Genomic DNA, 27335 nt, shown 5'->3' with positions numbered 1-27335 from the left:
ATTTCATAGGTAAATTTAATTAGCTTTTAATTGTTTTCACAATACTTATATGTTCTAAAATATTACATTATCAATTTCAGAAACACCTTATAGGTTAAAGATAATGAGTTTAGAGTTACCTACAATTCAATAACTCTTAAAATTAAATTACCAATACCTACTTACATTTATAACTTAATCTCCCAAAGTATTATATAGGCATTATTTTCAATGGTTGAACAACACGGTTGCTGATAATTGACATAACCACGTCCACAAGACACTGTCACCAAAGTAAAATCTTTTTTTGATACATCTGATGATCTTGCATGTTGTACTGCTGATGATTCATCAGTTGATCGCAAAGACCATCGACTTGAATTTAAAACATCTTCATTTTTATCATAATCCTTGACACACATTAAACGACCATATAGATCATAAATATCACTAGCTAATGTTTTTGAAGGTGGGCGTTTCAAAACAGTAGGTGGATCTTGTAATGGCACCAAAATAGATATCGGACCAGTATGCCCATGATAAGATACATTTACTTTGCCACTTATTATAGGTACGCCTTCTAAACGAGGTAATGGAACAGTTAAGCTAATACCAGCATCAGTTCCAACCCACAGAAGGCCTTTACAAGCCATCAGTGCAGTAACATTAACTGGTGTAGCAGTGCCTTTTAATCTTATAACATTTGATGCAATATTTATATCCTAGAATAATAAAACAACAATATATATATATATAATAAGCAAGTATTATTATTATAAACAAAATAAATACGATACTATTCAATCACTATACTACTATAGACACTATAAATCTTACCTGTAAATGTTTAAATGTTTCAGTATGATACAAACAAACAGTTGTTGAATTCATTAACGAAAGCCAAAGTCCAACACCAGAATGAGCCAAAAGATTAACATTCTTTCCATGATGAATGGTAAAATTTTTCTAAATAAAATTGATATTTCAATTATTTGATGAATTACTAAATAATGATATATTATTTAAATTGATATTTACTTGAAGTTCTCCAGTGATAGCACTCATAACAAACACTTGTTTTCCGCATGCTACGTATAACGATAAATTGATGGGTAATATACATGTAATAGGCGCATCAGGACCTAATACTACAATCTCTGGTTCTTTGGACTGGTTACCTCTTCTATAAAGTAATAATGAGCCATTTGATAAAGCTACAAAAACAGTATCACAATGGTGTTTGATTGCTGTGACTCTGAGGCTCTCGTCTTCACCTGGTAATGAAATACTTGCTTCTTCCGACATGTCAGCGGTATTAAAAATTAAAATACTGTAAAACCAAAATGAAAAATGTATTACTATTTATTGATTAAAACTAATATATTTTAAAAGATTTATAAAAATACTTTAATTACCTTTTATGATTAGTACCCATCCAAACTGTATCAGATGCTCTAACATACTCTATAGCAGTTACAATAGTTTGTGGCAAGTCTAATGTTGTAATTTGTTTAAGAATACAAGTATTATTAACAGACATGATGGCTATATGTGTATTCATCGGAATATTTGTAGTGCAAACCCACAAATATGAAAATTTACCACAGCCAGAAGAATAAAAACATCCACAAGTCACCTGCATAGTTATTAAACATAACTTTAATTTTTTACTAAGAAGATACACCTGCATGTGTTGTCTCCGTCTTACAAACATACAACATGGCTCATTTGTGTTTAGTGTTTAATATAACTGATTTTTTGTTATCAACTTTAATATCAAAATAAACTGAAAGATTATCAAACATGAAGGTAAGAATAATAATCTATTAATCATTGTAAAAAACTGATGAAAGATAAAATAATTCTCTTATCTTTAAGTTTTAATAATAGGTTAATTCAATCAAATATCAAAGTTAACAACACATAATAAGTTCTAATGAATACAAATGTCAAATTTTTTATGTTGTATGTTTTCAAAATGGATACACAGCACAATATGCAGTTATGATATTTTCCTTTTAATTCAATTTAAATATTACCTCTGCTTGTTTACTAGATGAAGTTATAGGATGAGCACCAACAAATAGAGGCATTTTTGTCATTGGTCGCATCAACTCCTGGTCAGGAACTTCCCAAGCTGGAGAATTATTTGGATCGAGAGCTAATCGTGCAAGCCTTAATTCTACAAAACATTTTTAAAGTAAGAAAAGTAAAAATACATAATTAGTCTAAAATTTACCAGTAATCCATCCTTTACGTAAATCAGGATTTTCCATTTGAAAAGTGTATCCTTGACGATTAATAAATAACTGAAGACAGCAAGAATCCATCCATGCTACCTGATCTCCTTTGTATTGCACTTCACACTGTATTGCATTTAAGACTCCTTTTAAATTATCTGGAGCAAGATCCTAAAAACAAAAGCATCATTTCATAAAAGAAAAATTATTTATTAATAATTAAAAAATATAATTTTAATAATTCTAATTATATAATTAGAAATTAAAACTAACCAAATATGTGCCTTTTAATGTTGATGCTAATTCAACAATACGACTGATTACTTGATAATCATGCATAAGATGGTTCATTTCATTACATAAATTATCTGTTGTGATACTATTATGCGATCCTGCACTACCAGCAATTGAACGTGACACACTAGGTAATGACAATGTGTCAATGACCTATAAATAAAAAAATATTATAAAATAAAATTTAAAAATAATATTATAAGAGAAAAAAATAAAATAACTGTAACATACTTGAATTTCAGCAATTGGAAAACTCCATTTGAACGTTAATCTTTTTTGAGATGTACTATTGGAATCATCTTTGTTATTGACTGAGACACATACAAGCAAATCATTTAGTAATAACAGACGTCGAGGTTTACATTTTCCAATGACCTCTCCATGATTAATTTCCTAAGAATAATATTAATAAATATGATTTATTTTAAAAAGTAATAAAAATGTGTAATTTATATTAAGAACTCACTATTTGAGTAACATCATCTTGTCTTAGGAGACATCTGTTGCTGTCTGCTATTGGACGAACAGCTAACTTACTAGACACAGATTTTAACATTTCTTTAAATGCTTGAGCCTGCTCACTCTCACGTTTCCTTTCATTGAGCATTTCTGCTAATGATTCCAATTGAGTTAATGCTAACTGTAAAGACATTCTATCGGGATGACCATAACCTGTATTATGCAATAAATCCTAAAAAATAAATGCATGTAATAAAAAATATTTAAATCATAGTTTTAAATTAAAATAATATTAAATACAAACCTGGAGGAAAAGAATGAACTGTGGAAATCGTTGTACAGGTTTAACCATTAAACTATAAAACGAAAGACGGTCATGGGATGCTTCTTGTCGATTCTAAAAAATAAAAAAAATTAAAATTAACTATGTTCAACACAAAAGTAAAATATAAATACTAACTTTAAAAAATTCTGCAAGAGATGCTTTTCTTTTGGTTTCAGTCTTAGCCAATTCCATAGCATTTAAAAAATTGTTAATAAACCCACTATATATATCCAACACAATTGCTTTACTAAAAGATCCTACGAAAACATCACCAATTCTATGATCACGATCCCAATTTGCAACAGCTTCCGCTAACGCTATTCTAAATAGTGTATGGCACTGAAGTATCTCTGGAACTCGATGAAAAAGAATTGAAATTTTTGACTGACTTAAAATTGATGGCATACTTTGTTCCAGAGGCTTTTTATAATCCTAATATCATAAAATATGCAGTTTTAAATTAAATAATATACTTTTAAAATGCAAAATAAATTTTTATTAACTCACATTCACAAGTCTATGAAGAGTAGCTAAATATGAATTTTCACTCCTCACAATATCATCAACAATATATCTACGTCTTAATTCTTGTTCAGAAATATCAGGAGGTGCTGGTGGAAGACTTGGTGGAATAAGTCGTCTAGAAAAACAGTCTTCTTCAACCTACAAATAACAATTTATTTAATATTAAATATTACTATAATATCTAACTTTATACCAACTAGAATATATTTTTTTTGTTTTTCTAATGGATATATTTACACAACGTTTATAAATATAATTAAAATGATAATATTATTATACCTCTGGTAATAAAGGCATTTTACTATTTGGTCGAACATCTAGATCATATTGAGAGCATCTTCTTAATGAAAACCATCTCGATAATAAACCAGGACTAGAAGGTGGATCTGGAGATGGGGGGTTCTTTGTCCATCTTAATGTCTTAGAAACATTGTTTCTAGTATCATAACTCCTAAAAATAAAAATAAGAAATATGAAAAAAAAAGTATTAAAAGAATAACAGAGAAAAGTAAGTACATACTTGTTACTTTCTTCTTCTGATGAAAGTTCTGGATCTCTATCAGAACTTGAACTTTTTTGTGAAGGAGTATGGCGTTCATTAATAGTGGTTGATTGTGTTACTTCATCCCACGAATTTTGTCGCCATCGCACAGACTCATCTGTTTATAAATGAAATATTTAGGTGAGTACATTTTTCTTATTTATCCTTTTATATTTTTAAAACTATTATTAACCAAATTAAATAATAACAAATATATTAAGTTGTATTATTGCTTTTTAATCCAATTTATATAAATACAAACTAAAAAAAAAGTATAATTTTCAGTTAAAAAAAAACAACATTCTTAATTTCATATTCTGAAGCAAAATATTTTTTGGAATATTTTAATACATAAGAATCTAAATTCAAACGAGTAGTTTTTAAGTTATAAGTATTTTATTAAGGTGAGTGGGGTAGAGTAGTGTTAGGATAACCTAAAAAATGTTGGCCTTCCTAAACTTACCTAAACTTTAAATACTTATAAAGTTAAAAACTACTTGTCTGAATTTCGACTTTTATGTATCTAAATATTCCAAAATATTCTATTCCAGCATATAAAATTAAATATGTATATTACCATTCAAAAAAGTAAAAACTTAAACAAAATACTTAAGACTCAGTTTTTTAAAAATATTAATAGTTTTTTTTTAATTATGAGTGGTTCATGTTAAAATAATCACCATGTATAAGTAATATACAATACTAACCAAGCTAAAAATTTGTTGCATTGTGTAACAATTCACAATATGTCATTTTTATTTTAAATTATTTTATTTATCCAAATTAACTTTAAAATCACTATTTGGTTGATAGTAATAACCAGGGCTAGGATTTATATACAAAGGTATGTTCTTTTTTGCGATTTCTGATTATTGATTTTGTCAGTAACGTCCATGAATCACCTCATGATGAGATAAATGATGGTGTTTTTATTTTGCATATTTTGGATAAAATGCATATTATTGCATATTTAGATTATAAGAATGCAAAAAATGCATGTTTTATAGTATATTTCGTACTTAATTCTAGCCCTGCTGGTTAAAGTATAAAATTTAGTTATTTTGTCAAACATAAATTTTCCAATTATTCAAACATAAAATTCAATTTTCCACTATTGAATGTGAATAATAAATTTTTTTCTCAATTATATTATATTAAGACAAACAGCCAATCACTGATGTATTTCAGTAAATAGATATTTTTTTTGTAAATATATTTTTGAGTTTATCTTTTAAAAAATTAAATGCATATTTTACAATTTTTTATTGCATACAAATCGTAACTCTGGTAATAACTATATTAACAAAGAGTTTGTCCAGCCAATATATGAAATAATTACAATAATTTACACGTTATCTCATGCATCCTGTAATTGTTACTACTAAAGGCAAAATGTTTTTTTTTTTTTTTTATCCATGTTTTAATTATAAAATAGAATTATCTAAATACCATGATAAATAGGCAAAATTATTTTAATTACTCATTGTAAAATATTCATATTTATCAATATAGTTTAACCTAATATTTGTAAAAGAACATTAGTTTACAATATGATGTTTCAATTTTTTCTTTGTATTTTATGAATATTAATAAAATTAAAATTAAATAAATATTTATTTTAACAGTAATATAAAATGTTTTATATGTTTTCTTAAAATTTGCATAATGATATTTATGAGATACATCTATAATTAATTGTAAATCTAAAATAAAATTGTGTATGTTTATGTATCTACTCAAAATCTAATACAAATTAAACAACTAACCTGGAAGTGATGTTTTACTTGGGCTTGGTGAAATTAATGTAGGCATTTTATTCCAAAACCGTTTTGTGCTAAAATGAGATTTACGAGGCCGGCTTAAACTATTTGTACCACAACTGCTAGCATCACAAGCAACCCCACTATCTACACTCAAATTTACTGGTGAGCCATCTCTTGAAGTTCCTAAATTAAGGCCAGATGAACCATTATTGTTTAAACATGCACCATTGTCAGGCATTATCATCGCTTCCATTGATAAATTCAATTCATCCAAAACCTTAAACAAAAATACATAATTATACATAAAATACATCATACATATCATGTGGTTAAAAGAATACTTGCCTGTAAATGTTTTGAGTGGACATATCTAACTTCTTCATCAAGTTTAGATGTCCCAATCTCTTCATATATGTTCTCTTCGCGTCCATATCGGTTGATATAACTATGTTTTGAACATGAATGTGGTTTAGACCCATGAGGACCATGTTCATAATATGCATAAGCATAGTCACCGTTGCTGGAAGCGGGTCCACTGTACCGGGGACAGGTACGTCGACCATCCACATATTGTGATTGTTTATCTCTGGATGCCATTTTAATCAGCTATGATATACCTAAACATATATGCAAATAAATTTATTAAACTACCTAGATACTTTTAACATTTAAATCTAAAATGCAATTAAGCAAATTTATTATCCTATTTCGAAATTATGAATGTATTTAATGATTCAATATAACTTGTAAGATATGATCAAAACAGGAATTTAAATATCTGATAGTTGTTATTATTATATTATATTATACGGAATGGACCCATTTTTACAAGACATATTGTACAGTTTATATTTCAATTTACATTTAAGATAGTCATTATATTTTAACAAAAGAAGAATATAGAATGGTATTAAAAGTAGTAGGTAAATATAATTTTAATTATAAAATAATTGTGTTCGACAATGTATGAATAATTCATACTGAAAAAGTTTTAACATGTTATCTCATGTTTAAAAAAATTGAAGGTCCAAATGCCAAAAACTAGAGCCAAAATATTATATATTTAATAACTCGAATTAAAATAATAATGTCGCAGATAAAATAGAAGTATATTAAAATAATAATATTTTTATTTTATTTTTTATTTAAATTAATATTGAAAAATTACTGGGCCTCACAGAGAAAAACTTGTGTGGAGGCCCAAAAAAATATCCAATGTTCTAATTATGTATTAACAAAAAATTATGTTTAATTTAAACTACCATTAGACAATTTTATGTAACTAAAAATAATCTATAGTTGCTAGCTAATATTTAATACTTAAAATACTTAACTATTAATCATAACTATTTTTTATAATATAAGTATTAGAATTAAGCCGATATTTAGTTATTTTAAGTAATCAATTAAATTGTCAAATCTTAATACAGGTGGTCCACAAAATATATGTTAATAAAACTTAAGAATAAGTGCAATATTCATAATCTTTAAACTATATAATAATTTATTTAGGAACTACCTCATCTTAAATATAAAATTGCTGTATTTAAATATTGCTGACTAATAAATATATTACTGTACATGAAGCAAATATAAACTTAAAATTAACATTAAGATATTGAAACAAAAGACTATAATACCTAAATTAATAGATTTATATATATATATATTTTGTTGAACAATTTTGGGGTGAGTAATAAAAGACGAAATAAGTGTTATCATTTGGTCTCGCCTACAGTTAATATTATTTTTATAAATTATTTTACGTAAAAAAATAAATATTATATCAACTTAACAAAAATGATTGAAACCCTTACGTTTTTTGTAATACTATCCATTGCCAGTGGTACAATAATGTAATTCGAAACACAAACACTAATAAAACATTTTGACTCCTTAGAAATAAAATTCTTAATATTTTAAAGATCACAACGACGACGACGATAACACTACACAGCAGCTATTGGGAAATCATCCGACGAAACTATCATAGACTACAATGTGTACAAGTACAACGAATGAAAAAAATTTACAAATTAACAGTAAAAAATACTTAATCAGAAATCAGAACAACAACATTGGTTAATTGACATTATTGGGGGAACGACTTGTGTGATTTGGGAGAAGGATAAAAAAAAACCGTACATAAAAAAACAATACTATATTATGTACCTGTATAGTAATGAAATGAATAATGATGGAGTGGTGATCAGATTATTTATTAGGACGCGTTTGGAAAACAGTAATCGTGGCTGCGCTCAGTTGACTGTCTGCCGTTATCACGGTCATAGCATGCGTTTCTCCTCCATTTTTGGATTTTCTGAAACGATAACGATAACGCTTGAAAATTAAAAATCATAACATTTATCATCCTACCATCCAGGGAACCGGGTACGGGTTCACAAAACACGGGATAAGGCTTTCTGATTTTTGATAATTGTAATTTGCAGCTTGTGAACGAATTACCACTCAACAGTTAAAATAATCAATTGTTAAGTGCTGCACTGTTGTAGTCCGCTCCCGACTGATGAACGAATTACGTTTTTGTTTTGTCGAAGTCTTGCGTTCTTAACGACACCAAAAGAGTATAATACAAAAATACCGTCCGATTAGAATATTCGAGTGACGATGGCAAATCTACATCCCGGCGCACCGCAGCAGAAACCATCTCCAGATTCTCTGGTAAATCATATTTTGATGACTCGTACTATTGCACCTCTCTATATCATAACTATGTTCTGGCATTCGTGAAATGTTTTATAGTATGAACTTAAGTTCTATTTTTCTTTGTTGTGTAGTTCTATCAGTTCTCGCCAGAAGAAACCAGAGTCATGAACGAATGCAACTCCGAAAGTTTTTTTCAGAGAAGCCTACCATTATCGCTCATCACTGGTGCTGTTTCGTATGCTGCAGTTAATGCCGGTAAGCTATTCTGTTGTTGTGTTTTGCTTTGTTTTTATATAGTACTAAAATACTAATTTCAAAACTATCATTTTAAACAAAAATCTAAGTATTTTTAAGTATGTAATAGATTTGTACACTACTGCCTAAAAAACCTTTTAAAACTGGTCTAAGTTGCCTAGAAATCATTTTATATACTGATATATCTTATATGTTAATTTGTCATATGTGTATTGTTTAAGGTTATTTAAAAAAGAGTTTGAAATGGGGTCCATGGCCTAAAGCAATATTTGGTGGTCTGTTTGGTTATCTAATTGGTAAATATTCTTATCAAGCAAAATGTGCTGAAAAATTAATGCAATTACCCAATAGTGAACTTGGACGAGTTCTCAGGGAACGTAGAGGAAAAACGAGTGGTGAATTTTTCCAAGGGTAAAAAAGAATAATATACAATATCATATACAATAAATTCTATCTAATTATCTTCATTTATTTTTCAGAAATGCCATTAGTCCAACAAACGTTACACCTGGTAATGATGTACCAACACTTATGACTGATTACAAATCTGATATAGATATTGATATGCATAAACCTATAAATTCTTTAGATACAGATTATAGACCCAATTATGATGGTAGGATTATATCCTTAATTTTATTATTTTCATATTTTACATCCATTTGTATTTTAGGTTTACCCCTTAGGAAGGATAATGAACTTTCATTGTCAAATGTTACACCGACTTCTTATGAAGACCTTAGGAATCGTAATAGACAAGACTATGATAGAACACAACCAAATAAACCAACTTACAGGTAAATCATTTAAATAATTATACTCTGTTCATATTAAGAAGAAACCTAGATGGATGACTTGTGCACAGGTTTGTGACATTCAATTTACAGGTGTTCAGTTGGTTGACTACATAGGTGACAAATGAATGTTGCCCAGCAAAAGCTGGTGCTGAGGTTTCTCCTTAATATAAATAGAGTATATAATTTTTTTAATGTTTTGTTTTATATACATAGATAACTAGTAACAATGTTCACTACCAGTGGCGTATTTTTGGGGGTGTCCACGGTGTCTAGATACCCCCCAAACTGAAAAAAAAAATTTAATATTTAATGTCGATAAATTTTGAAGGAAATTTGGTAAACAATAATATATGAATCGTTATTAACTAATTTAAAATTACTTTATGACTTTATATAATATTAAATTAGTCAATAACGAATCACATATTATTGTTTACCAAATTCCCTTCAAAATTTATCGACATTAAATATTAAATTTTTTTTTATATAAAGTAATAAACTAATTAGGAAGGAAAATAAATTTAGTTTTAAATAATGTAATTATTATCCTATTATATTTTTAATTATTTATAAAACTGTTATTCTCATAGCATCACTGGTATTGAATTTAACAAACAAAATACATTGTAATAATGATGTTTACAGTAGGTATTTTATACCTATATGATTTAAATTACATAAAAATTACTATTTTTAATTAAATAAATAAAAATGTTTCATTACAATATTTGATGAGTATATTATAATCTTTGTGGTAGTAGATGTAAAGCAGAAATATTGCAACCAATTAACAAATAAGTATATACCTATATTATCTGGACACCCCCCAAAAAAATATTCAAAATACGCCACTGTTCACAACATAAATAAATAGTAATTGTCTTTTTTTAATTTAAATAGTGATAAGTAATGATTTGCTTTAATTTATTTATGATTTGAAAATTATTTTGAAACTTGAAAAAAATTAATAATGATTATTGACTATAACTGTTTACATTTTAAATATTTAGGCCACCACCTCCATCAAATACTCAACCAATATGGGATAATCAAGCTTATCCACCATCAAATACTCAACCAATATGGAATAATCAAGCTTATCCAGCATCTGATCAAACAAGGACTCCTCAATCACGTAATCAATATGGAGATGTTGTATAGTTATAGATAAAATCATTTCCCATTTATTAAATGTAATATAATATTAGTTTTGTTTGTTATAACCTAATAAATTTTTAAGCTTCCGAAAGTACATTTTTAATTTATATGCTATTGATTTAGAATGTCATCCCTCGAGTTCTAACTACTATAGATTTAATAATATGAGCACAGAATAACATTGTATACCAGTGGTGTGCTGAACAATTTTCAAACCTGAAGCATCTACTATTTGGTCACACATGTGGCAATGCATCCACAACTTTTAATTTACAATTGTTTTTCACTTAATAATATAATTATTAATTAATATTACTGAACAGTGAAAACTTTTTATCATACTAAATTCATTGGCTGATACCCACCCAACCATAATTTTGGTCATGAGGCACTTGCCTTTAAAAAAAACCTACTTTGGCACGTCACTGATGTGTAATAATTACTCGAAAATATCAGATAATATTTTATGATATTAATATGCAACATTATACATTTTACAATAAAATGAGTTTCTAATTTGTGATCATTGTTGAATTTGTAAGTAATATAATATACTAGTAAGTTAACAAAAAAAAATACAACTGCCATTTAATGTTTGTCTTATGGGATAGTGTATTATAGAAATATTTGTAAACTGTTCACTGTAATTACTAAGTACGTACTAATATATTATCTGTTCAAATTTGAGATAGAAATTGGTTTTTCAATGTATACATATTGTGTCTTAAAAACTCAATAAGTTCTTCTGAAAATATTGTCACCCATTCCAGTAATCCTATACACTAAACTTCAGTATCAGTATTAAAAAAATATTTTGTTATTACTTATTAATATGAAATATCATTAAAAATGACCCTCCAAAGTTATCAATATTGATTTTAGTAAAAATATGCAACAACCCTTTGTTGTGTTAAAAACATTTCATGAAAATTAAATGAAAATTATTTAAAAGTATACAATATTTCCATGTACAATAATTTAGTAGACAAGCATAGATTAGCCAACATGGTTTTATTCCACCTCAAAGTTATTGAATATTGAATAAAGCATACAAGCATGTTGCATGTGTTTATGTATATTAAAATTTAAGTATTTTTTATCTGGTGGCAACTTTGACATTGTATTATAAAAATAATAAAATAGCATTTATACAGAAGTTTTATTTTATGTTACAATATACTTATTATTATTATAATATATCTATATAAATTTAAATATAATTATTTATTATGATTATGGAACATTATTCATATATGCTGTTAGAAATTCAGTATAGAAGTTTTGATTTTAAATTAATATTTAAAAATTAGAAGCAGATAATTTAATTTTAAAATTTAAATTGAATATTTTCAAAACATATAATAAGAGCTATAAATCAAATTAAATAATAAAACAATTTAATGAATTATAATTTATAATTCTTCTAATTTTGGACAAACAATTGTGTTCAAAACAGCTTGTTGTGGTATTTTTTTTGCTAGTTTCAATGAAGGGCCTCCATCTTCTATCTTACAGTTATTGTGAAAACGTACCCCTTTAGATGTCATTCGCTTATCTTCCCCAATGTTTTCCTTAGATGAAGATACTAGAAAGAAAAAAAATTAATAAATAATGAGTATAAAAACTATGCAAGGAATATATACTAGAAATGTCTTTACATTTAGATTTCAATACAGAAATTTGTTGTTCTAATTCTTTTAATTGCAGTTTGTCTCTTCTCATCTCTTTCTTAAGCTGTCGAATTTCACATTCACCTTTAAAACACTGTTGTCGAGCTTCCATATCTCGAATAGATCTTCTATTCATTTCTTCTTCTAAGGCTTTTTTCTCTTTTCTGAAACAAAAATAATTCATGAAAAATCAAAATATAACATTTTGAATAACACAAAATTACAGCATACCGGACATCAGATACAATTTGAAGAACAACATTCATGCCATCATTACTTAAATTATCTATTTTTAATACTTGTGGGGTCTCTGGTCTTTTATCTAATTCTCTTATTTTGGCTTCTAAATCCTATAAACAGTAAATATAAGTAAATCAACATGCATACCAATTTTTGTTATAAATTATCTTACGCTTATACGATTTTTATAACTTTGAATTAAAGTAGATTTTTCCAAGTCATCATTTCTTTCAGTTTCTAACAACTGTTTTTCCAATCTCATAATTTCCATCTAAATAATAATTAATTTGAATAAATTTTAATAAGTGAAAATTTAACAATTTTTAAAACCTTCATTTGATTGTTATCATGATTGGCTTTTGATAAACATTTTTTTAAAGTTTCATATTTTTCTCTTTTCATTTCCAACTCGGTTGTCAATGCTTGTCTTTTGTCATCCACTTCAGCAAACAATGAATTTCCTCTTTTATTATGATCATTCAGGTTATTTATACTATTAAGCTGCAACCTGAGCATTTCACATTCTTCTTGCAATGTCTAACATAAATTATTATTACTATAATAATTTTGGAAAAAAAGTGCAAATAAAAAAGTTGATAATGTAAAAATTATACCTCATATTTTTGCTTCCATTCATTTAATTGATCAGTTTTAAAATCAACTTTTACTTTAAATTCTTCTAATTCTTCAATAGCTTTACTTTTTGAATGTTCCAACTCCATAATGATAATTTCTTGATTGTTTATAATATTTTGCATCTCTTCATATTTTTCCTTTAAAAAATAATTTAAAATGTTACTTATTGACGATCTTAATTCAAATATATTTTACTATCATATATTTATATGTAATTAATAATACTTTTTTTTCATTTAACTCAGTTTTTAATTCTGTTATAATACTTTCATTTAAATTTACTGGAGAATCTTCTTTTGGTTTATCTTTTAAATTTTTTAAAACTGATAGTTGTTCATTCAATAAATCTATCTGTGATAGATGGTCTTTTTGTTGGTCTAATAATTTGAACTCTAAATTAGAATACTGGAAAATAATTAAATTGAAACAAATTAATGTTTAATTAAAAATATATTTTATAGCTGAAATTATACATGCTTGTAAAATACTAATAACTAATAGCCAATAAGTAATTTATAAATTACTTTTACAGTCCATTGCCTTAAATCTGATTCTTTTGTTAAAATTTCTGATTTCAATTTAATATTATCATCTTCGACTATTTGTAATTGCTCTACATCATTTTGAAGTTCACTAATAAATGCATTTTTTGTTTTCAATTGCAGTTGTGTTTGATATAATTCTTGTTTCAAAATCTATATAAGAAACAAATTTGTATTATCAAACAAGATTAAGGTTTAATTCAACACTATTATTTAAAAACAATCTTACTACAATTGTACAGTAAAGTAAATAGTTCATAAATAATTATAATTTAAACATCTTTGTTTGTATCATTGAACTTTTAAATTTTTCTTATAATACATATTACTTACATCAATTGTAGTCACACTAGGACGATTATAGTTTAATGACGCGCTTACAGAGCTTTCATTATTTTGAGATGAATTTTCATTCATTTTGTCTAGATGATTTCAAATTTAAAACTAGAAAACAAAAATCTAGTAACGAGCGTTACACTAGAATATTAAACAATCAAAGTTAGAACTTATAATAATTACCAGGTAGTTAATAGGGCTGAAGTATAATCACTAGTTACTTATTATTTGTAAGAACTTAAAACCAATAGAACCTTTAAATATAAACCTGTTGATACTGATTAACATAGTTTAATCATTTAATCGAATTTAAAATGGTACGTTAAAAATGTTAAAATTGAATTCAATAATATAATCATTGTTGGCATACAAAAAACGGTTAAGTTTAATTTACTGATTGGACGAGTTCCTCAGTTGTGCCAACCTTCCGTAAATTTGTCGCTCATCCAAGGTGGATTGATAAGTAAGCGATAAATATTATGCTCAGTTCAGTTTTATTAACTTGTAAAGTTAACTGATTCGGACGAATAAGTAAATAACAAATGAACCAAGTATCCAGATAAAATATAATTCACATCAATGTAATATTTACACTAAAACTATATTTAATTATAATAATAACTGTAAAAATTGTTTTCAATAATTATACACACTATAGGGACGATTTGACCTCCAAAAATAGTATAAAACGACTCTCCAAACAAATAATCGACATGTGCGTTGTTCAGTATCAACTCGCGAATACGTTTGTCGCCGGCTTGAATAAATCTGTCATATTTAGTAGACCTAGACCATGCTCGGTTTACAAGCTCAAATCGTCTACGTCAGTGTTAATAAATGTAAAGGTAACCGTAATACTGAAAGTTATATTGCCTATGTATGTTTTTATAAGGGGTTCTAATAAACATATTTTTTCATATAAAATTAAAGATTATTAATTTAATTATTCTTTTTTCTTAACAAGGCAAAAACTACAGTATTTAAAATTTTAAAATATCCAAAGAATCATCACTTAAACTCGATTGTTGCCAAGATAGTGAGTTATGTGTGGATGCAGTATACATGTTTTTAGCAACATGAAAACTGTAGCACCAAAAAAAAAACGTAATTCCCTAATTTACAGTGGCGTATTTACGGGGGGGTCCAGGGGTATTGGACCCCCCCAGAACCTCTAAAAAAAAAAACTAAAAATTCTTACATTTTTGCAAACCCCGATTTATATAGGCACGTGTAGACGATGCAGTTTTTTCTCGTAAACAAAATATTTATATAAAATATAGCTTAAAATTAACCAACTGTCGCGGTCGAACGCTCAAAAATCCGCCGCCGCACGTAACTAAACTTTTCCTTGTATTGTATGTATTACCACTTTATAAAATACCCATATTAGATAAACATCAATAATTGTAAAAAAAAAAAGACTCTTCGATTTTATACTTTAAGATATAATAAAACAACTATTTTTTATTCTTATAATCTATTAAAAACTATTTCTTTATGTCAATGACATAATGTTCACAAAACATAATATACACAATTTAATTATTTTAGAACTCTATACGACCGTATTATTATATTGTTGTTTAATAACATTTTAAATATCAATTATCGTAGGCTAGACGACTATTATTAACATTATAGTATAATATTTATGTAACATAGGGACACAAATTATAATATTGATGTAAGAACGTCCCCTCTACGACAACAGTCAACAGCGAGACTAATTACACGCATGGCAGCGGTGGAATAATGCTATGCTTATGTTGACTCATTCTAGGAACAAGGCTATTTTACTATTAATATTAAATATTTAGTTGCTTATACAAAATGTATATGGGAATTACCCTACTCGATGATCGTGAATATTCAATAACAACACACTCCTCACTATTATTATAAGAAAAGTATCTACTAATATTTACCTTAATTTAAAAAATTGATATTAAGCATAAGCACGATTTAAGTTTCGAGACACAATAAGTGCTAAGCGCATAACCATAAATTATATTTTAAAGATAAGTATAGTACATATTAAAAAATTAACCCCCCCACGGCCGGCCACCATGACAAAATCATTTGACCGCCACTGCAGGTTCGAACCACCTTGGCTCAAGATCACTACTAATTTAGTAATATTAAATACATTTTCTAAAAGTAACCTGCAAAGAGACAAAGTTATATAATTAGCCATTAACTTTTGTGTTTTTTTTGTATATAATCTATATTAAGTTGAAAAGTTAATACAATTTGTTTTGTATTATTATTTTTTTGTTACTATTACATAGTACAAAAGTATTTAAAAGTAGAATATTTATTAGAGTACTTAAAAACTGTATTCAAGATATTACTTAAGTCTGTAATAATGCTAAGTGTTAATTTATTAATTACCAAAATCCATTTTTTTTAGCTCAAGTTAGCAAAACTTAACAAATATGTTGCGAATTTGTAAAGCGTAATCACGAATTCACGAATGAACATATTATAAAATATAAATATCATGATAATTAGGGGTTCCGAGTAAAAGTGCGGGATAGATTGATAATATAATTTTAATCAGTTGATTAATAATTATAATTGAATAACACATTTTGTAATGCAACTTTACTGTAGATGGAATATTGGAACGCACAATTTTGATAATTGTACATTTGTACGTCTATCTATGAGTTCTAAAACTTCAAAAATTATTAAAAAGATTTATATTCTTCAATAAAAGATAATACAAATTCATAAAATTCATAAAATTATAAAATACTGTTTTGTTTTTTATATTTGTTTATTTACCATTTATCAAATATTGGTAATCGGTAAAAAACAACAAGAAAAAAACGACTAAGTGAAAAACGTTAATTTTGGTTAAAACTTAAAAGTTATTAAAATAATTGTCGTCATAAATAAATTTTTTTTTAAATTACATAGAAATTCGAAAGCACGCTTGTTGAAATAAACTTTACATTTATATTAGTTTTTTTTAATATGTAAGTAATATATATATATATATATTATTATAAGTAAGGCTTCAACATCACAGATCATTAGCCTAAAGTTATATTTGTATACCTACACAATAATACACATAGGTTGCGATAAACCACATTTTATCCTTAAAAATGTAATCGTATTTTAAACCTGGTGCTAAGTACCTACGTAATTTTGATGAACAAAGTCGCAACGATAATAATAATAATAAAGAGAACAGACACCTATTACTTATTGACTATTGAGTATAATAAAAGTTTAAATTACGACTTAGAATGTTATGACAAGATTATGGGTATAAACCTATAGGTTCTACAATATTTTGTAAAACATTAGGCGGTAACGACAGTTACATCTTGATCGTTCGACGTGAATCGCGATACTTTACCGAAATTTAATAATTAACTAAAAATAATTGACTTTTTATAATATATTTAATATTAATACCTATTTGAAATTTTAAAGTTATCTGCATTTAATGTTTTTTGTCGTGTCGTATACTATTCGATATGATATCTACATAATTTATTTTCATTATTATTTATTTATTTATTTATAAAATCTCGTTTTTTTCCTAGATTCCAAATATTAATACTGCTGAAATTAATTTATATTATATTTTTCTTCCATGATACTTATATAAGACTTCACAGATAAAATAAATATAAGTAATAATATTATTTTTTATATATTTTCATAAATTTGTAGAATTTTTTTTTATCTACAGTTGATAAAGATGAAATTGATAAAAATAATATCTATTAACATTTAGATAATAGTTAATTTCATAATTAATAGTTTTATCTAAAGCCGTGGTAAATAGGCATTAAGTAATACGTATAGGTATACTTATATCAGTTGTTTTTTTTCTTTCTGCTTAATCCTTTAAACTCTAAGTTTGTACATTCAAACTTAAATTCATTTTGGAAGTCTAATATTGTGGTATTGGTATTTGACATCCAGTTACAGTACAATTTTAGACTTGTAAGTATTTGTTACTGCATTAATTATATTTTTTATAATACATAATAAATACACTTTATATTGACTAATCATAAAATATTTATTAATTTATAATCTCAAATAAATATATACTTATCTAAAACTTGAAAAATTGTTTATTCTATTTGTGTTAATGCTATTACTTAAGTCATTATAAATTTCATTTTTCTTATAGATATTTCAATCAGGTTTTAGAAAAATGACGTCAAAAAGTGGTGCTGTTGAAGTGTCTGAAGGGTAAATTATTTTATTTATAACTGTCTCTTATGTAATTTTACATTCCTTAGTTTAAAGTTCTACAACTGTTCATCATTATTCATTAAATTCAAATTTCTTTTAATTTAAGAATTATATTGTTTGAAAAAAAACCATCTTGAAATTTATTATTTTGTAGCTTAGATGTGTATGTTTTATTTTTATTAAATATTTTTCTACAACTAGGGTTCAATAGTTATATTTTTTTTCATATAGTCCTTGTGAATGTAAATAATTACCTAAGTAATTATATAATTTGTACAATAACTTATTTAAAAATTTTGCGTTAAAAATTATAATACTTACTGATTTTGTAACTATAGATGTATTTTTATATAACTTAATTTTAAAGTGGTATTAAATCTAATTTTATAGTATAATCTTTATTTTCCATAAATAGTATTTATTTAATTTTTACTGTTTTTATTTTTTGTTTTTAATATTAATTTTAAATTTTTATCAGTGAGCAAGTTAAATCTAAAAGTCAACTAAAAAAAGAAGAGAAACTTGCAGCCAAAGCGATGAAGAAGGAACAGTTCAAAACAATAAATGTAAATATATAATATTTTTACTTTTTTAATTATAGTTAAAATTGACTTTCAAATTAATAATCGGTTTAATATCAACTAATAATTAATTATTGTGATTGTTCTATTATAATGCATCAAGTTAAATTTTATATTTCACTAGATATACAAATAAATTTGAATCTTATATTATAATATTTAATTTAAATAGAAAGCAAATACTAATGACCAAGCATCTGGTGAAGATATTTCTGTTGGAAAGTATGGAGTTTTAAAAATGATCCAAAGTTCAAAAAATTTTGTATCTGATCGAATATTTGTGGATGTAAAAAACATTATACCTGTTTTAGCTGACAATAGTGTTTGGATACGTGGAAGACTTCATACTAGTCGTGCCAAAGGCAATTAAAAAAATAAAATATAGTATTTATTTTATGCATTTTAACATATATTAATTTTAGGTAAACAATGTTTTATGGTTGTCAGACAGCAGCAATGGTCTATTCAGGTGTTAGCTGTAGTATCTGATACTATTAGTAAACAATTTGTTAAGTTTTGTTCTAAGTAAGGAAGAAAAAATATTAATAGCTTAATACAATCAGTAATTATTTATTTATTTTGATTTGTAGTATTAACAAGGAGTCTATAGTAGATATTAAAGGTAAAGTTACAAAAACCCCTTCTAAAATTGGATCGTGCTCACAACAAGATGTTGAATTACATATTGAAGAATTATGGGTTGTTAGTCAGTCTGCTAATCAACTTCCTTTACTTATTGAAGATGCATCAAGGCCAATTAAAGGGGATGATGATGTAAAATATTATCTATATTGATATTATACTCCAGCTCACGAGAGATCAGTACTTTCATGCGCATGTAAAAATGGGTAAATGAGTGGAGGATGCGCGGAATTGGACAATTTTGGTCGAAATATGGTACTATTCTCTCGTGGGCCAGAGTATAGTAAAATGTGCATTATTTGCACTTAAAAGGACATTGTACCCGCATGTGCTATCTTTATCTTACTATTGTACATCTTACCAAATTTGAATTCAGCAGAATTCATTTTATGCTGTTTGCTTTTACAGTAGAGTACATTTACTAGTAATTCGACTTAAAAATAAGAATATTATCTGAGGCATCATGTAATCTTTAATTCATATTTCAATTTTAAACTATAGCTATGTAAAATATTAAAACTTTTAATACTTATAACTCACTTCATCAAAAGCCATGTGATGCTCTTTATAATACTCTTACCTTTAAGTTTGATAATGGGTCAATTGACCTAGTAAAATTAACAGCATAAATGGATTTTACTGAACACAAATTTGTGACAACATATGTGGGTACGATGTCCTCTTAATGATAATCTTCTATATTATATATATATAAATATATATGCATGTTTACACTATTTAAAATTTATAACAATTTTTTCCTATAACTACAACCTTGTTATTATAATTTCCCGACATTATATTATATATTTATTTTTATCTGTCATACATCCATAATATAACCTTTCATGTCCAAAAGCTAAAATGTTTTACACTAAAAATGTGTATTTTTAATTTTATTCCCTTTATTTAAAATACATAGTCTATACTAATTAGCATAACGCCTATGCTAGGATATATTAGGCTATAAGTAAGATCTGCTTCAGCCCACCCCCCAGAATTTTTGGGTAAATGTTTGTGCATATAAACATTTTTGTATTAACTTTATTTTTACCATAATATTTAAAAATAATAAATAATAATCAAATTAAAAAAAATTTGCTATAAAATATTTTTAGGAATTTAGACCCCCTGACTCAAAGGACTAGTTACGCTTATGCTAATTAGCGCAATAAGATTATCTAATAATGATAGATTATTTACCTATGATTAATTAATGAATTATATGTTTATTTTAGGATCAAGGTTTAAATATAAAAGTCAATCAAGATACAAGGCTAGATAATAGAGTAATTGATTTACGTACTCCTGCAAATCAAGCTATTTTCCGCCTTGAAGCTGGTGTTTGTAAATTATTCCGAGACTTGCTCACTGCAAAAGTAAATTAGTTATAAAATATATTAGGTTAAAAATATTCTATTATTATGTAATGACCCAAAGATATTTTGTGTTAATTATATGGATGAAATAATCAATTTATGTAAATAAATAATAATAATCCAAATTCAAAACTAAATTTATATTTAATTTAATACATTTTTTAATTAAATCAGGTTTTGTCATAACTTTTTTGACACAATATTTTGTTTTATTTATTATGTAATCTATTGTTTTGAAAATAGTTTTGAAACATTTTTTTATTAAATTTCTTTATATTTGTACAATTTTAAAATATTTTTTATAAAACTTAACATAATATTAAGTAAACTTAACTATTATTGTTCTTTTGCAAATTTAACAAATTTAAACTTTTTTTTTTAATTGCCATTCAAATTTTGAAGTATTTTGTTTATTTAGGGTTTTGTTGAAATTCATACTCCAAAAATGATAAATGCAGCAAGTGAAGGTGGAGCAAACGTTTTCACAATATCATATTTCAAAGGCTCTGCATATCTTGCTCAATCACCTCAGTTGTACAAACAAATGGCTATTGCGGGTGATTTTGATAGAGTCTTCACAATTGGAGCAGGTATGACTATTTTTTTTCATTATTATTAATATTATCAATTATTTGTTAATTACCTAATATTTTTATATTTTAGTCTTCAGAGCAGAAGATAGCAACACATATAGACATTTGACTGAATTTGTTGGCTTAGATTTAGAAATGGCTTTTAAATATCACTATCATGAAGTAGTTGATGTTATTGGTTCACTTTTTACCAACATATTTAAAGGATTACGTGACAAGTAAATACATTTATACATTCAAACGTTTTAATTTTAAATAAGTAATTATTAACCACTAAAATTAAATAACCTTAAGAAATATAAATATAACAATAAAAATCATAAACATGACTATGTAATATAGGTAATTTTAATAATGAATTATGTTGGCTGTGCCTAGGCTGATATTATATTTATTAGTATTTTGTACTTTCAGTATTAGGTATTTATATATATGGTTAACAGTGTTGAGTATAATACATTTTTGAGAATGACTGATCCAAAACTAAATCAACTCAAACACGACACAAGTTTTTATCACCTAATCAATTTACTACCTAATAAGACCTGCAAGGAACATACATTTATAGCCCAGGCCCGGTCCAAGAAATGTTGTAAATAAAAGCTGCAACCCAGTCCAAAAATTATCCTAAGCTCTTAAAAAATCCATTCGGGTCCAAGGATATTTTTTTATAAAGCCCGGTCTGATCCAGTTTAAAACATTGTTAGATAAAAAAAGCCTGGTTCGATACAAAGTTATTTTTATAAAAAAAGCCCGGTCCGGTCTAGTCCAAAATATTTTTAGAAAAAAAGCCCAGGCCCAGCCATAAAATAATTCTTAAAAAATTCAGTTTGGTCAAATTTCTGTTCTCTATTTTTTATTGTTAGTTGTCAATTTCCAGTTGGTACTATGATACTGTAGAAATAATAATTCCACTAATAAATAAGTACCCCTATCCTGCTAATCTGTATATTTTAGTAATGTTGTTATTGACATATTTATTAATTATAATATAAATAACTTTATTATACCCATTACCCAGTGGTCAGTATCCACGTCCCACGAATTACATAATATTTGTTATTTATAAGTATTCCAACGTCAAACTGTAAACTTATAATTTAAATTTAAATAATGATTATATTTGTTATACAAAAAAAAAAACCAAAAAATGCCAAGGTGAGATGTAAAAAATTCTTAAAAAGCCCAATCCAATCTTGGTTTAAGTCCAGCCTGGCCTGACCCAAAAATTTCTGCTGAAAAAAAGCTCGGACCGAAAAGTTATATTAAATTGCCTAATCCAGCCCTTTTTATTTATTTTTTAAGCCCGGTCCAGTCTTAGACGTGCCAAGCTTTGAGACGGTCCGGTCCTTGCAGGTCTACTACCTACATTAACAAAGATTTTTGAAAAACTTTTTTTACATAGAATTTTACTATTAATTGAAAAACATACAGATATGTGGATATGTTATGTACAATAAACATTATTGTACATACAAGGCTTATTCAAAAAGTAAGAGATATTTTGTGATAAAAAAAAGGTTTTATTATCACATTTACTTTCCTATAAACCTACTTCACTTAACAACTTATCGTTGTTCACTTTTAAGCATTTTTTGTACCACTGAACCAATTTCTTAAACACCTCTCCATTAAAGCTCATGCCTGATAGTTTGATCAAGTTGATAATGGCATTTTTGAGTTCCTCATTGTTTTCTAAACATTGTCCACTGATTGATTGTTTAAAGTGCAAGAAGAGGAATCAGTTGTTAGGTGCAAGGTCAAGACTGTATGGTGGATGGTCAAAAAGTTCTCAATGAAAATCTTGAATTTTCTCCTTGGTTTTGGTTGAGTTTTAAGGATGCGTATTATCATGGAGGTAAATTTTACCAGATGATAAGTCTCCAACGTTGTTGATTTTGGAGTGCACGTCAGCTGTAATTATTGTTCTACATTTTATAAAATCAATCATAAGAATACCTTTTTTGTCACAAAAACTATTGGCGTTCTTACACCACAACCAAAATCAAGGAGAATTTTCACTGAAAACTTTTTGACCACTCACTGTACAGTCCTCTAACGGTGAACTTCTACGCAGAAAAGTTAAAGAAGCTGGTGTAGCAATATGATAAATGCTTAGAAATGAACAGCGATTATGTGGTAAAGTGACGTAGGTTTGATGGAAACTAAAATGTGCTAATAAAACTTGTTTTTTATGATTATAATTTTTTATATTAAATGGTCCTTACTTTTTAAATATACCTCGTATCTATGGACAAACAATTTATATTACCAAAATCTTAATTTGGTCTATCCTTAACACAATATGATAAATCCATAGAATCATAAATACAATATCAGCTTTCTTAAAAATAAAAAATATTGTAAGGTATTTTTAAATATATCCCAGGTTTTTGATTATGTTTGGTATGATAGGCTACTATTATTATTATTATGTCCTTTATTCAAACTTAAACATTTTCTCCCTTTGTCATACTGTAATACTTTGATTGAAAAAAATTCAACTTTCCTGTGTTGAACTTGAACAATAAATTTTATTTTTTTAAATTTTTAAATCTAGGACATACATTTTCATTTTTTATTGATGTATTATAAATAGAAATACATCTTTAAATACATATTGTTTTTTATAATTATTCTTAAGAAAAAATAATACAATTGATATTTTTAATATTATTTTAAATGTACATGTAAACATTTTATAAAATATTACAAATATATTTTTATTTTATAGTTATCAATCTGAAATTAAAACTATTTGCGAACAATATCCTGTAGAACCATTTAAATTTTTGGATCCACCTTTAAAACTTGAATTTCCAACTGCTGTTAATATGCTTTGCGAGGCTGGAGTTGAAATGGGCGATGAAGATGATTTATCAACACCAAATGAAAAATTACTTGGACGTTTAGTCAAAGCAAAAGTATAATTATTGTTTTACTAAATTAAATAATTTTTTTTCACTTATAGCTATATTTTATTATATAGTATGATACAGATTTCTACATTTTGGATAAGTTTCCACTTGCCATTCGACCATTTTACACCATGCCAGATCCTGATTCAAAGGTAATTCTTAGTATTGTGCTTTAGCATTTTAAATTTTTAAATTGGTCTAATATTTATATTCTTAATAGGTAGCTTCTAATTCTTATGATATGTTTATGAGAGGTGAAGAAATTATATCTGGTGCTCAGAGGATACATGATTCTGATTACTTAATCGAAAGAGCTAAACATCATCAAGTTGGTATGTTTACTCTAAAATTATGTTGGCCCATGAATAAATAATTATTTTATTAAATTAATTATTGATATAATATTATTTGTTTAGATATTGAGAAGATTGCAGCTTATATAGATGCTTTTCGGTATGGATGTCCACCTCATGCTGGTGGTGGAATTGGGTTAGAGAGAGTTGTCATGTTGTACTTGGGCTTAGACAATATAAGAAAAGCATCAATGTTTCCCCGTGATCCTAAAAGACTTACTCCATAATTTAATTTAATTATTATTATTTTTAAATAAAGTATGTTAATAATAAATTATGTAATGAAAGTGTCTTGAAGATCAATGACGCACATTAAATAACAAAAAATAAAAAATATTTTGAATTTTTTTGTGTCCTATATTTATACTTAAAATACAACCAACTCTGTAACTTGAAGTTCAAGAGATCAAAAAAAAAAAAAAAAAATTCAACTTGCTAAACATTTTGAGTTATCAAATTCTTAAAAAAATTATATTTTAAATATAGTATGTAGTTTACTAAAAAATCCAAATTGGTCTAAGGTTCTGTTGTATATATCTACTAATATCCTATGTATGAGTTAAAGATATCTGTTAAGTAAGCTATTTTATGTCCATATTAAATATTTAGCTAATAGATTTAATACATATGATTTTAAAAATAAATTTAACCTAGCATATTATTGATTATAAAATTAATTAATTTAATAGTAATATAAATGTGCTATATAATACACTTATTAATACAGTCTGATAGACTGTCTCTGTTTAGAATTATATTTCATCCTATAAAATTATATTTATTGTTGAATTTCAATTTAAAACATCTATCTCACCATCTCAATGCCTTAGACGCCTACTATACATTCATAGGTGTGCGCACGGGGGATTCCGGGTATGCCTGGGCACCCCTTGACATTTAATTGGGGTCCTAAAATTTAAGTTCTATAGCATTTATATGGGTCTGTATTTTAACTAATGTTACTAGAATAAAAATGATATTTTTTCTAAAATATGTTATAAAAAATTATGTTTTGGGATAAAAAAAATAATACAACTTAAAATATTTTAAATTTGTGTGGTAAAATTTATTATGATTATAACAGCTAGATGTTATTGACTACAAAAGTAAAAATAATAAATAAAATATATTGCAATTATCTTGAAAATAGATTTTAGATGCAACTATCTAATGAAATATTATATAACTTGGTACTAGTAATACTACTGATTGATATGTGATATATTTAAGTAATGTTTATTCAGGCATTACAATTTATTAAAATATGTACATGTCTTGTTAAGAGAGGGCCCAAATTAAGAACAAGGCCCGAAAAAATTTTAGGTACCCCCTGAAATTCAGGTCTGCACTCGCCTATGTACACATTATAATATTAGGTTCATGAAAGGGGCTTAGCCCTATTATTTAGATATTTTAAGATTACTTTTTGATATTTTTAATAATTTTCGTCAATTAAAACAGTTAAAGTTAAGTGATAACACTGTGTCGCCGAATAGATTTTTTTTATGAAGTGAAAACTAAAATTTTTGTCTCGTCCACACACCCAAATTTTTCATTCATTTAATATGATATTAAAATACATACAGCCACATAGATGTGGATTTCTAACTTCTATGTTTCATGGTGTCAGGCATATAAATTATAATGTATATAACGCCTTTATTTAACTTTGTTAACCCATTAAGTCATTTATCTATACCTACCCACCCATTTAAGAAGTGAAACGATCGTTTCACGTGACATATGACTGTATGAGTTTGGCGCCACTGAATTTATACATATTTTATGATTTATTTTTATTTACCTATTTAGTTTTTGTTTTATACATTTTTTACGAGTTCTGTACGCAAATTGTAGTAATGACGTATTATACATATAAATGAAAAGGAAATATTTTTATATTATAATTCATACGTAGGTAGCTACCTACTTTAATACAGACCATTTTTAAACAGAATATTTTAAGACTAGAATGCTTTTATAAAGGTTTTTAGTGCGTTTTTCGAGATTTTATGATATTAAATTTATTACGTTTACGCATTCTTAGTTATTACAAACTATTTGTATAAATAATCATAATGTTTATTGTCTATGTACGATATTGGTGCTTACATACAAAATGTAAATGATTACTGAGATTCTGAAAATAGCAGTAGTGTTATTATGATTAGGTACTGAATAAAGTAAATCTATTTTATGTGTATTAATTGTTGAATAA

At 26.3% G+C, this 27335-nt stretch overlaps 4 protein-coding genes across 5 annotated transcripts; 2 read left to right on the top strand and 2 right to left on the bottom strand.

Moving 5' to 3' along the window:
* Positions 1-2: 2 nt before the first annotated feature.
* LOC113555958 (rho guanine nucleotide exchange factor 10) lies at positions 3-8277 on the bottom strand. The gene is made up of 17 exons (XM_026960612.1): positions 7944-8277; positions 6472-6743; positions 6130-6403; positions 4343-4481; positions 4102-4273; positions 3805-3960; positions 3433-3729; positions 3277-3369; positions 2980-3204; positions 2745-2906; positions 2493-2666; positions 2219-2390; positions 2019-2161; positions 1395-1615; positions 1018-1309; positions 817-945; positions 3-701 (listed from the first exon to the last, which is right to left on the bottom strand). Exons 2-17 carry the CDS (start codon positions 6721-6723, stop codon positions 168-170), a joined length of 3435 nt encoding a protein of 1144 aa, XP_026816413.1. The 5' UTR covers positions 6724-6743; positions 7944-8277; the 3' UTR covers positions 3-167.
* A 211-nt stretch (positions 8278-8488) lies between these two features.
* On the top strand, positions 8489-11097 carry LOC113561337 (OCIA domain-containing protein 1). The gene is made up of 6 exons (XM_026967684.1): positions 8489-8808; positions 8925-9048; positions 9270-9459; positions 9528-9664; positions 9722-9845; positions 10856-11097. The coding sequence occupies exons 1-6, from the start codon at positions 8755-8757 to the stop codon at positions 11004-11006; spliced, it is 780 nt and encodes a 259-aa protein (XP_026823485.1). The 5' UTR covers positions 8489-8754; the 3' UTR covers positions 11007-11097.
* Positions 11098-12246: 1149 nt separating this feature from the next.
* On the bottom strand, positions 12247-14766 carry LOC113548888 (protein Spindly). Of its 2 annotated transcripts, none has more exons than XM_026949985.1 (10): positions 14611-14758; positions 14425-14550; positions 14074-14244; positions 13775-13954; positions 13528-13686; positions 13244-13450; positions 13086-13184; positions 12905-13023; positions 12662-12837; positions 12247-12588 (listed from the first exon to the last, which is right to left on the bottom strand). In XM_026949985.1, the coding sequence occupies exons 2-10, from the start codon at positions 14506-14508 to the stop codon at positions 12416-12418; spliced, it is 1368 nt and encodes a 455-aa protein (XP_026805786.1). In that variant the 5' UTR covers positions 14509-14550; positions 14611-14758; the 3' UTR covers positions 12247-12415. The 2 variants fall into 2 exon arrangements, with proteins under 2 accessions (XP_026805786.1, XP_026805788.1); XM_026949987.1 differs by having other exon boundaries at positions 12416-12588; positions 14425-14535; positions 14611-14766.
* A 3419-nt stretch (positions 14767-18185) lies between these two features.
* Positions 18186-25453, top strand: LOC113559627 (aspartate--tRNA ligase, cytoplasmic). Its single transcript, XM_026965376.1, has 13 exons — positions 18186-18393; positions 18587-18648; positions 19130-19217; positions 19405-19594; positions 19655-19757; positions 19823-20006; positions 21113-21253; positions 21672-21843; positions 21917-22064; positions 24581-24770; positions 24836-24916; positions 24985-25096; positions 25181-25453. The coding sequence occupies exons 2-13, from the start codon at positions 18611-18613 to the stop codon at positions 25342-25344; spliced, it is 1611 nt and encodes a 536-aa protein (XP_026821177.1). The 5' UTR covers positions 18186-18393; positions 18587-18610; the 3' UTR covers positions 25345-25453.
* The last annotated feature ends 1882 nt before the right edge of the window (positions 25454-27335 follow it).

The sequence above is a fragment of the Rhopalosiphum maidis genome, chromosome 1, assembly GCF_003676215.2.
Source record: "Rhopalosiphum maidis isolate BTI-1 chromosome 1, ASM367621v3, whole genome shotgun sequence".
In the NCBI taxonomy this organism is placed as follows: Eukaryota; Metazoa; Arthropoda; class Insecta; order Hemiptera; family Aphididae; genus Rhopalosiphum; species Rhopalosiphum maidis.
The sequence above is the reverse complement of the archived record's forward strand: the minus strand, read 5'-3'. Positions and strand labels throughout refer to the sequence as shown.